Source organism: Tigriopus californicus, chromosome 9, assembly GCF_007210705.1.
Source record: "Tigriopus californicus strain San Diego chromosome 9, Tcal_SD_v2.1, whole genome shotgun sequence".
Taxonomy (NCBI): Eukaryota; Metazoa; Arthropoda; class Copepoda; order Harpacticoida; family Harpacticidae; genus Tigriopus; species Tigriopus californicus.
Genome location: NC_081448.1, coordinates 6720921 through 6733250, shown reverse-complemented (window position 1 = coordinate 6733250; position 12330 = coordinate 6720921). Strand labels below are relative to the sequence as shown.

The 12330-nt window shown below is 44.6% G+C and overlaps 1 protein-coding gene across 1 annotated transcript in view; it reads right to left on the bottom strand.

Annotated features, from left to right (window-relative positions):
* The window catches only part of LOC131886670 (cell adhesion molecule Dscam2-like), a 38149-nt gene that overhangs the window by 3083 nt on the left and 22736 nt on the right, over positions 1-12330 (bottom strand). Inside the window, exons 15-33 of the mRNA XM_059235067.1 lie at positions 11899-12091; positions 11559-11683; positions 11013-11167; positions 10807-10947; positions 10404-10536; positions 9835-10070; positions 9396-9509; positions 9152-9305; positions 8744-8890; positions 7225-7497; positions 6922-7077; positions 6248-6450; positions 5118-5323; positions 4800-4957; positions 3345-3583; positions 2896-3274; positions 2387-2539; positions 1646-1958; positions 1262-1418 (exon numbers count right to left, since the gene is read on the bottom strand). Coding sequence (XP_059091050.1) covers positions 1262-1418; positions 1646-1958; positions 2387-2539; positions 2896-3274; positions 3345-3583; positions 4800-4957; positions 5118-5323; positions 6248-6450; positions 6922-7077; positions 7225-7497; positions 8744-8890; positions 9152-9305; positions 9396-9509; positions 9835-10070; positions 10404-10536; positions 10807-10947; positions 11013-11167; positions 11559-11683; positions 11899-12091 — 3635 coding nt within the window. The remainder of the gene's footprint in view (positions 1-1261; positions 1419-1645; positions 1959-2386; positions 2540-2895; positions 3275-3344; positions 3584-4799; positions 4958-5117; positions 5324-6247; positions 6451-6921; positions 7078-7224; positions 7498-8743; positions 8891-9151; positions 9306-9395; positions 9510-9834; positions 10071-10403; positions 10537-10806; positions 10948-11012; positions 11168-11558; positions 11684-11898; positions 12092-12330) is intronic.

The window sequence follows — 12330 nt, the reverse complement described above, 5'->3', positions numbered from 1 at the left end:
CCCAGTTAAGCCACTGATTCTTTTTTATGGACAGGATCAATTAGGTTGAAAGAACTCACATGGCAAAAAATGCTTTCTGCGACAACCTCTACATTCACGCATTTCGTCATCCTTGTAGTGGAAAACTCCGCGAACTAGCTAACCATTACAAAACGTCTCATTCCCTTAGAATTATTGTAGGTAATATTTGATTCATCTGACTTGTATGACATGTATTTTAACCTATAAAATTTGGCAAAAACAATACAAAAGACTTGATCCAATAGTAGCACAAAAAGATGAAATCAAAATAGGGTTTTTGCTTATTCCGCGTAGTTTTCTATTTCATCTTAATTCGGGGTCAAGCGATATTTGACTGCATAGAGCAAACATATATTCATGGCGGCACTTTCCTAAACAAAGCAATCAGAGTAGCAAGGTTTCGTTAGGAAGGCAGATGTTTAGCAGTTCAAAAAAGTGAGAAATCATGAAAGAACTTTCTTTATTGGTGTGATTGGTAGTTGATTAAAAAATAACTTATTGAGAATATCACAGTTGGCCAGCGAGGCCTATTATCAACTTGTCCGGAATCGTCTTGACGGTGAGTTGCAAATGAGTAAGCTTCTAACATGCTATCCAGTGATCATAGAAAATTGTGACCTCACGGAAAAATGAATGACAACCACCACCATGATCCAACCAATATCAATTCATCATTTCATTGATTAGCCTAGTCTTTGCTTCTATGAAACATTTTATAGTACGCCAATGGGGTGAAGGAAAATCATTTTTGAGAGGAGTTGGCATGATATTTTGTCGAATCGATTTTAGCAAGTCTCTCGAGGTACGATTGCCCAGTATTCATTACTTTATTTAATTGATATTGTAATGAGCTCAAACACTCGTTGGAATATGGGCTTTGACAGAGTGGAGTCCAAACTATCCTTTAAAATTGTTGCTAATAGGGTTGGTCAGTTACTTTTACCACCTCCTCATCTGACTGAAAGTTTTTTACACGCTAAAAACTGTGCGTTTAACAGAGGCATGGCTACAACTTGTGAGCGCTGTATAGACTTTGCATTGGGATCCAAGATGAGTTATTCATATCCATGAGAGCCACCGACGGTTCAGATTCAACAGAGGAAGGGTCCACCGAATCCAGATTTGATTGCGAAATTGCGTCATGACCGTAAGCGTTGTTGAAATATTGGGGTTGCTAGGGGGCAGACCAAAGGCTTCAATAACATTCATGTCAATATCAAAAAGTTCAATTCATCCTTACCAGGTCCTGGGATGGCAATGGGTGCCTTTCAACGTGTTGAAGGTTATTCAATCGGGTCAAAGTGTTATTGTTTGGAGGACGTTGATATGGGTCATTCGAGAGATCATTGGAACGAGACTCAAACTGTTGATGATAGAGTTGCTGTCGTCGAAGGGTACTACAGAATAATTGATAAAGAAAGCTTGCATTAGGATTGAACTTGTGAAATGTCAGGGTAGAATGTCTATGAATCTTCGCATTTGATGGTGACATTTCTGGGATTTTGGAATCCAACTGAGTTCTTGAAGGTTTTTGTAATTAAAAGAATAAAAATTACAGCAAAGCGAAGTTTTTGTCCCAGCTGTCATCGTGGTATTTGGTGGTATTGTCGGATTAAGTGCCTACTTCATGATCATTTGAGCCTGATAAGACTCATCAGCCATTGGCTGAGGTGGCGATTTGGAGTGCATGGACCCACGTGCTCGTCGGCCAGTCCTTCCATTCCCATTCACGGTTGTTGTACCGAATGTGGACGTTGCAGGATAATTAGAATAGCTAATGGCATTATAAGCTCCCTCCACTGCTGAGCCACCGGGACCACCACCACCACCTCCTCCTCCTCCTTCATTTTGAGGATGGGGCAACGAAGGCATGCATTGGTGAGATCCATCGTCACCCAGAAGTTGAGAGCGTTGATGGCATTTCATACCGGGGGCTTCTATAAGGGTTCCATTTCGGAGGATGGTCCAATGAATGGATGAAGGGGAGGGAGAAAAAGAAGAAAAATGGGGAGTTAGTGAATCGCTAAACCCAAGGAACAACGCGAATCTTGTTTTCATGCGATGATGGGATCCCATTTCCAACTCTCTTCCCCCTCTCTCCATTCCATTTCTTGCTTCTCCTATGATCTCTAACTTTTTTAATGAATTCTTTCACGGATATGAGCAAAGCCTGGTAGAAATGACCTTGAAAATCGGGGTCAATGCTGACATGATCTTCTATTACTACTATTTGGCTGAACTTAAGTAGTAGGCATGAGTACGATAGACGGTGAGCATTGGACCCGATCTTTGTCAATGACTAAGAAGATGGCGCTTTCTCATCCCCTGTCATTCCATCGTGTGAAACCGTTCGTGCGCAACTTACCGCTCATGATATTTTTTCTGAAATGATGGATGAGCAAAGTCATCACAACCGCCACGATGACAATGGTCAAAAACAAGGGGATGATCACGGCTGGGTTGGTGAAGAACAATCCACTGTATTCGGAATGGATGACCAATTCAGGAGCAACCGTGGCTAAGTGGAAGAAGACCATTCATTAGTAACTTTCCTGGGTATAAACCGTATAAACTCTCCCATCTCAAGTCTTGGTAAGGGAGAGAAAAGGGGAGTTGGTTCCGACTAGCCCTCTAGTTACGACGCTCTTCAAAAGGCTGAAACGAAGGAATAGAACAGAACGAAAACAAAAAGAAGGAAGAAAGATCCGGAAGCAGAGTCAATTAGGGTCGTATGTTTTGGATTTCAATCACCAATGAGCAAAGGTTTTAAGCAAATCTAACGAGGTACTGTGCTCCGTGTCATTTGCCCGAATTCTACTCTAGACTTCTTGGTCTTTTGTTTCTATGCATTCAAACACCTCGCAAACTACTCACCTCCTGAAAAGGTCAATGTGGTGAAGTCGTATTCTTCCACCGTGGAACCAGCAGCGTTGTGAGCTGTGATCTTTAACTCATACTTGGTCTCGGGACTGAGATCCAAGATCAAGAACTCCTTGATATCTGAACGCACGTTATTATTCACCAAATGCCACTCCGTTTTCCCTCGGTAGAGTAGAACATCGATTTGCTTTCGATACTCGACCACAAAACTGGATATTGGGCAACCACCATTGAGCCATGAGCTCAGGTTGAGTGCAATGTAAGTAGAGTTGGCCGCAATTAAAGATTTGGTGCGCGGAGGAATGGGTGCCTCGCCTAAGGTGTAAGCCGAGATCGTCTCCGTGCGTTCCCCAACTCCAAAATCGTTCACAGCCTGATCAAGAATCAATCCCTAGGTGTCATGCCATGTGGGATCCAATCTCAACAATCTCAAAAGTCAATACCTGAATGTAGAACTGATAATTGGCGCCACATTTGAGACTGCGGAAGGTATAGTTGAGCGTGTCCGGATGAACTTCGACGCGGTCCCAGTCTCCAAACTCGCAATGGTAATGCAAGTTATAGGCCAATAATGGGGATCCTCCATCTGCAGACGGCATCCAACCCAAAATGATGGAATTACTCGACGTATCAAGGACGTTGAGTTTGGGCGGCGCGGGGGGAACACCATTATTTCGGCTCACTGCAATGTCCATTAATAAAGAGACAAAATGAGGGAATGGAATTTATTGACCCCTCCCCCGATTCTCATGGTGGCCTGGCTATTGGTACTAATGGGATGTCTCTTGTTAGTCTTTGTCGCAGTTGTTTTCGCGTGTTTTAGCCAAGCGTTTAGGAGCACTCCTTCCAAGATGTCGAATATGGTCGAGGTTTGAAAGTGTTTTTGTTATGTAAGACTGTTTGAACAATATGGCGGGCTGGAACAATGGGTGGTTGGAGCATCTGCAATGGTTCAATCGAAGGATGATGAAGAAGGCGTCAAGTTTGTCTTTATTGTGCTTTAAGCGGCTGTCCAAACGAGACCACACTTCTTTCAATTTACCATGCCTCACAATGACAAAAAAAATGGGCCAACGGATAGGAAAGTCTGCCCACCTTTTCTTTTTGTTTTGGTATCGGTTTATGAAGACTTCAATATGAGCAAAAAAAAAACATCCAACAACGTGGAGAAAACCGAACCTTCCTCTTATGAAAAGAAGTTAGAAGCAAAGCTGATAACAGGAATGAATTTAATTTGATAAAAATGTTCTCATAAGATCATTTGTAGCTTTATGAAATTGTTTTCCATTAACGGATGACAATAGAAAATGCCTGTGAATGAAAAATAATTCTTATCTCTTTTTTGGCTTTGGAACAAATTAGAACGCTCTCCTCTCCTAGTAATAAAGATCGTGCCCACTATATTTGAGCTCTGACCTTGACCATGGCCTTCATTGGAGCCAAAACAACATCAAGGATTACGCCTTGAGTCTTTTGCTAAGAGGGTCAAATTTCCAAAGGACCTGAATGTGCCCCAGCCAGTGCACTGGCTTGGTTTGAATTCAACATCTACCCTCTTTCTCATTCTCTCTCTGTGTCTATCTCTAAAGATGTGCTCTCTATAACTGTGAGAGATCCGGCAAGTCAGAAAGAAGATCGAATCATGGATCTGTGGAGGTGCATCTACGTACAAAGTCGTCATCATCATTATCATCATCACCATCCTGATCCCTCTGCACGGAACCATTTGCCAACCCTAATGAGGCCCATAATTTACCCCGGCGCTTGGAGCAACTACGTGCAGATAAAAGTACGTCAACGAGAGAGACAAATGGCGAGAAAGCTTGGCTAGGAAACACTCAAGTTGAGAAATGAGACTTGGGCTTACTACTGGATACTACCACTCTACGCATACTCACACTTGACAACGAGTTGGTAGGTGATCTGGTCTTGGCCGAAGTGATTCTGGGCCGAACACGAATAATTGCCCACGTCATTCATTTGGACGGCCAAAATCCGCAACACTGTGTTGGAAGACTCGAGGCGGATCCTTGGATTTGGCAGCAACTCCCGCTCGCTGGGAACATGGAACAGAAGGAAAAAGGCGTCATGGGAGGATCGAGGGAGAGACTCTCCCTCCCTATTCACAGACTTCCTCGTCGACGAAAGGAAAAGTCCGAGCGTGGACAGAGGGCGAACGAAGTTTTCTGCTCAGACCAGTTTTATCATCAACTTACTTAAAACTCCAAGAGTTAATAGGCTTAGGTTGGCCCACTGAGGTGCAGAACAATCGCACCTCTTCCTTGAGGGCGTGGGTAACTTTTTGCGAGAAGCTTGCAATAGATGCGGGCAGCGGGGTTTGAGGCGTCTCAGCCACGATCTCGGACTCCGGCCCTTCTCCGGGTAAGGTACTGGCTGTCACCCAGAAGCTGTACGGCTGATTCTGCAGATTGGAACGAAAATAATGAGTCTTATCTCCAATGAGGGCAAGAAGATCCCGTGGTTTCTCCCCCAAACTCTTTTGACTGAAAAGGCGGTCGTGGGCCTTATTAAACTACCAGAATGGTTGCAATGTTGTAGTGGTGCTATTTTCAGTGAAATTGTGCCATTAGTTTTGCATTTCGTTTCGCATGTGGCTACGCACATAGAGAGGGAGAACTTTATAAATAAATTGTCGTCGTCGAAATATGACACAAGTTTGGGGATCTTCAAATATCACTTGCCAAACAAGGCGATAGAAAAGAAAATTGGTGGTTTGAAGCGTAAACTTTCCTCATGTATTATGGAAGTCGCATTTGGGTGTGCTTACCGTCGGTGACTTGGTGGCGTTTCTGTCAGGAAAGGCCCCCATTTTACCTGGTAGCCTTTGCAAGCGAGTTCGACTTCTTATTTGGCATTGCATGGTGCACACTTGGAATTGTTTTGATAGTCGGGCGTGCTATTAATTTCTTCCCATCCTCTCTCTCTCTCTCTCCCAACTTTATGACTGGCTCAGTTTTTCACACATTCGCCAGTTGGGCCGAAACAATAAAATGATATCTTACTGCATTTTCTGAAAACTTACTCAGACTTTCAGAATAAGATTCCAAGCTATGCCCAACTTGGCTGGGTTGAATCGCTCGTCGCAACACGATTGTCTTTGGATTTCATAATGAATTCCAAGCTAAGTTGGCACCCCCCTTGCAAGTGTACCCTGTCCAACATACACAGCTAACGCACCGAGGAATCGAGGAAATATTCCTTTTTAAGGAAGGCAAGCCCTTTAAAAATTGCATTGATCTAGATTTGGCTCCTAAAAACCTACCCTTCCGAATTTCAACCTTGGGAACCGGGTAATTGGACTAAAAAGGTCCTTAACTCGTTTTACCTGATTAAGCCCTCGCACAGAGAACATCGTGTTTGGCGGGTACACCTCGAAGTGTTGGGTGAACTGGCGCCCACTCTCCATGGTCTTCATGAAGACCGAGTAGTGTGTCAGGTCACCATTAGGATACTCGGGAGGAATCCAAGAGATTAAAACCGTGTTTTGATCACTGGCTATGGCTTTGATGTTGGCTGGGGAGCTGGGAACTGAAATGGAGAGCACGACTTTGGGCTCCAAGCAAGAAACAAGAACTATCCCGTTTCAATTGGAACACACGAAGATCCAAATTTCTGTTCCACTGGCTCGATCGAGGCCAAATAAGTCATTCCATAAACGACCTGAAATCTTCATTTCATTGAAGGGTGTACCGAACAATTACGGATAGAAGACGACCGACCAATGGATCATTCATCCATTCATGCTCCCCTTAGAATCTGGTGTCCTGCTATGCTTTTCAGGGAAATTCTTCCCTCAATTACTTGTCATCAATCACCGTCGTCATCTTTTCAGGGACAGACATTGGAAGGTCCAATTTTCCTTAAAGCTAGCCGGTAAATAAATAGTACTACTATCCCATGACATAGTTCAGAATGCGTAAATGATATGATGTCTACGTATGTTCGTCGTGACTGGTGAGAGTTAGCCAGCTCCATCCGCCAACATAACTCGAGACTTACCATCTTCTTTGGTGCGGCAATAAATTGACCGGCTTTTGAGGCCTTGACCAACGTGTGTTGAGGCCACTACTTGGACCGAGTAGTTCTGATATTTCTCCAAGCCGTACAACGTGATTTGTTGCTGCATGGTGCTTTGCTCATGAATCTCCACTTGCTCTGCAATCAAGAAATACAGATACCGTAGATAGTTAGCCAACGAGATCGATCCGAATGCAGTCCTAATAAGAGCAGGCCTAGAGCATCAGCTAATGGGGGAATCGTCTTTGGACTACGAGATCTTGAAGAGGTCTTAATTACAGCTACCTCCTGAGGGTAATGTAATGACTTGATTATCGATCAACCGAGAGCAAATGCACAGAGTACACCACCTCTGGGATGATGCCCCACGAATGGTTGTTGGAAGAGGTAGACACTTCTTGACTCGTTTGTGGACCTTTCCCGAGGCTTCAGAATGAACGAATAGGGAACATAGTAACATTGCAATTATCTGGATTCGCTTCACCAGGATTCTCAAGCGTAAAAGATAGATGACACCAGCACGTTTACATACGCACGGACGGAAATGAGTATTTCTTGCCAGATTTCACAACACGGCACCTCGAAAGCAAGTGGCACTAAACAGACGTGGAACTTCGTGGAACACAGACCATTATTCTTAACCACTCAGCGATATTTGGTTACTGATGAAAGGGTAGGCTGCGGAAAGACTGGAAAGGCTGAACACTGGAAAGGCTCGAGACTGGAGGGAGTGGGAATTTCCCGGCAAATGAGGATCATTCAAAAGCTCCAAGGCGTTAAAACCGGCTACCATTTTGTCGGTTAAAAACCGTGTGCCAAGTTCTTAGCCAAATTATGAATCCAATGGTGATTGGATCCATGGTCCGTTTGCGTTCCAAGAAAGCTTGATCAATCAAAAATGGATGAGCTCAAATACAGAAATAAATGCCCATATCGCGCTCAAGATCACGTGGCAAGGGCATTTGAAACGCAACAAAAGGGATCTACTTAGTTGCCCCAGTGCCAACTCTCAACCACGAATCAAGAGAAACGACAGCGTTACAACGAGAGAAAGTGGAACTTAAATGAGACGATTTGTTTAAAGTTGGAATTTTTGCTGCATGATTTCTGCACGCTCAGAACTTCCAGGACTTGCTTTGACGCAGATGTGAGAGCCGTTTGTTTAAGCTTACAGAGCACTTGAGACTCCACCCTTCATACAAAACTATAAAAATCCTCTGGGTTTAGGCTGTCTGTCATAAACCTACAAATTGTTTGTTTTACTCGTATTGTTGGTGTGGCTCAAACATTTCAGACTCAAAACCCCAATATTGGAAGCAATACGTATACACATACACGTAAGTGGATAAATAGGAACACGCACGGACGAAGGACGAAACTTGGATATCTAGTTATCCCGTGTGTAGTAGCACAGTAGGATTGTAGTAGGTGGGCTCATTTTTGAGCCAGACACAGTCGTGCTTCTCAAGTGAGCTCTGATCGGGCCCAGACCTTCTTCGCCTTAAAGTCCATAGATCTCGACCAAGAAAAGGGGCACAAATATTCGAAAGCTGAAATTGGACCATTTATCTTGCAGAAGTTCAACTCTGCAGGCAAGTGTCAAACAACATTGGACAAGAAACCATCACAAAAAGGATCACCCAAAATGGAATTTCATTTCCTGCTTCTCTTTCACCTGTTCCTCCTGCGTGGTATTCCATTGCACTGTATGTGATATGCTTTATCTACCGATACTACTATTACAATCCAGTATACCGCCACACGATGAGTGGCGCCCACTGTACTCCCAAAACTGCTTGGTTACCTTCCCATTCCCGAAGGGGTCTGTAGGCCACTCGGTACTCTTGGAGCTTGCCGTTCATGTCCTTAACCGGTGGCGGAGACCACATGATGAGCAAACTGGTGGAGGATAAGGCGGTGCATTGGACACTTCGCGGGGGTGAGCTGGGCACTGGAAAAGAAAACATGAGACTCGCGCACTCGTTCAGACAATTAGGCATCGTAAACGCTACTCTCAACGACTTTTATGGCCACATTACTTCTTCGTACTTTAGCCATTTATTTTAACTTATATTGTCCAAGTAAAGACCTGTCATAAACAGAAATTGGTCCCGGGCACATATAAAGAGCGATGCAATGGCACGACCAACCACCCTTTTAGAGTGGGCCGAGTGGCCCATTGGGACGAATTCCGCGAGACCCTCTCACTTACCATCCTCGTCAGTGCTCAGTATGATCTCGTGGTGTTTGGGCCCTGCACCCATGCGATTGTAGGCCTGGACCACAATGCTGTATTGAGTGTACTTTTTCAAGTGGGTGATGTGGAGCTCCAGTTTCCGAGCTTTATGATGTTCAATACCAAAGTCCTAACATAGAGAGCGGAGTGTTTGTCAAAAATGCTTAGGACAAAGTATTTAGTGTGATCGTGATTTCGCACTGCAGAATGCTTAACTTACTTCAAATTTGGTAATTTCCAACGTTTGGTAGCGGTAAGGATCGCTGGAATTTGTGACCTTGTAGCCGAGGTAATAGCCTAATATTTCGCCATGCTGAAGGTTCGTGTCGGGAGGCTAAGAGCAAAGGCGAAGAAAACAACTCTGAGTTTATGTTCCAAATCTTGGGACTCGCTTCCACCTGCGCAAGTACGTATATACATAAAAGCTTGTAAATGACTAGTCCTGGAAAGTGTTCTATTGCGAGAATGGGGATTAACATAGAAAAGCGATAATCTTGAATTCCGCCTTGATCACACAGTGAAGTCACATTTCAATAATGGGTTTTCCAAGAGTTTGCGAACTTTTATTCCGAACCCATGATATCATTCAACATTTTATTCACCTCTCCTTCCCCCACCCTCCCCGCCCTCATTCATTAGTTGGTTCGACCGATTCCTACCTCCCAGGTAACAAAGAGAGCTTGGGAACCATTTGCCTGTCCAGCCACATTATTTGGAGGGCCTTCGGGAGCTTCTTCCTTGGTTGATATCACAATTGGAGGCGTCGGATTGGATCGGCCAATTGCATTGATACCAATCAGGCGAAGATGATACAACGAGGCTGGTTTTAGCGTATGGAGTTCTGTCCAATCGGATAACCCTGAACAGGTGTGGCTCTCCGCCTCATTCCAGGGCCCTACAAAAGGTTCTTGATCAGATTGATCTGCACTGCTACATGGATCAGGATGGAATCGATATGAAATTTGAATAACCTTTTTACAAATACAATTACTACGTTCGATGCTATACTGTTTTTCGCGGGCATTGTTCGCAATGAAACCCCCACGGCTGATTTATTGTTTGCACCATGCTTCAAAGTGGAGTTTTCCCGATGCTCCTTTATTTTACTAGCTCGCAAATGTTCAAGATCAAGATTTGAACCAAGGTCATTCTCATGGTTGAAAAGAGACAAGAGGCAGCATCTACATTCAGCTTAAGGAGCCATGGTTAAAGGTTGCATAATACTCACGGAAGGCCTTCTTGTATTCGACTAGATAGGCGGTGATGGGACTCCTACCGTCATAAGGAGGAATCCACGTGAGATTGACAGTTCTCGACGAGAAGCTGACAACAGAAAGCCCAATAGGCACCTCAGGGGGTTCCTAAAGGCCCATCATTCACCATGCAAGAGAGCGGAACGAGAAAGATATAATGATGAGACGCGAGCGCCGTCCAGGGTGAACCCCGTTTGAATTGCAAAATCTCGAGGCCGAAGCACGTGGCTGAGTGGGTGTCTTTTTTGATTCCATTCCCTCCTCACTGATCTCACCTACACGCGCACTCGCGCACACACACACATCCACACTCTTCCATCCTCTCTTTTGGAGGCACATCATGTTCTCTCTTCCATCCATCCAGCCAGCCTTACGTACCTGGACAATGAGATGAACGATCCTTTGACTGCTTCCAAATGCATTAGAAGCCGAGCAAACAAAGGAGGCCGTATCCTCCCGTCTTACTTTGGGTAGTACCAGCTTGGATAGTAAGCCGTTACTGAGTGGCTCTTCCTTAATCTGGAAACAATACCTCTTCAAATAAGAACCGCTCTACCACAATCTCGAGGCAAACAGTCGCCCACCTTCATCCGAGGATCGCTAAGAAGAATTGGCATCCCATTTCTGGTCCATTCCACCGTAATCGGATTGTCTCCGCTAACTGGACACTCAATGGCAGCGCTTTTAGTACCCACTGTAATGCTTTGGTTTTCCAGAGTGACAGCAAACGTGGCTGGAACTGGAATCATTGCACAGATTAGAGAGGGGAAGAACCTCAGCTTTGTCTGCGTAGTAATGTGTTCCGGTACGGAACCAACAAAGAGAGTAGTAATCACTGAGATCATCCTCAAGTCTGAACCCGGAGAACATGCAATTGCTTAATGATCCTCAACACAACACGCTTGGGCCAAGTCACAATTGTCAACTTTGGCTGTGGCTCAACCTTAGCCTTCGGAAAACTGGAATGCCTCCGTAAGGCCTTTGTAGGGCCCGTGGTGTACGTTAGCTATTACTATTTTAACTACTACTACTACTACTTCTCCTTTGATGACTGAGAAGATGAGCGAGCCAAGCTTTGCTAGAGAGCACTTGACGACATTTCTCTTGTGAAGAGGCATTCTGGGACTCACCATTGATGGTGAGCTCAGCCAACTTGCTCACAGGCTCTCCCACGCCATTGTCTGCTTTGCAAAGGTATTTGCCCTCATTTTCCGCTGTGGCATCACTCAACATCAGGGTTCCATTGGGATGAACGCTAGAATGGGGAGGGTCGAAACGGATTCGGTCAATGTCGAGGCTAGAATCCATATGCATTCATCTTGGATTGTGGATTATCATTGCAGGAACTATTGTTTACATCAATGACGCTGGCTAATTCTGCTCGATGTGATACGCTTGTGAACGATGAGAACTTGTAGTTGCCAAGTTTAGAGACAGAAAAGGTGGAATCAATTTGTATCAGAAGCTCACCGAAAGTTACTCATGATGGTGTAGATGTCTTGAAACTTTGCCCTGGAACCATCCCCGGTGGTTTGGCTGTCCTCTATGGATTTGCTCCACGTTATACTGGGCGGTGGAATCCCGGTAACTTTACAATCCAAACTCACTGGGCTGCCCAACATGACATTTTGGTCCAGAGGGAACGCCATCCACTTGGGAGGGACTAAAATACAAAGAACGATTTGCTATGAGGGACTTGCCGGAGAAACGCCAGCTAGTTCTATCGTCGTAGAAGACCACCCTGGTTCTGTAAGGTTTGAGATTGGGGCAAAGATCAAAAGGAAAATTGGTTAATGAGCATAATGACATTACTCGTCTTGCATTCTTTATTGCCGGTACTTTTCACCACCTAACCCAGGTTTCAAGTGCTTTCTTTCAATGAGCATCCATGAGCGAATAGAG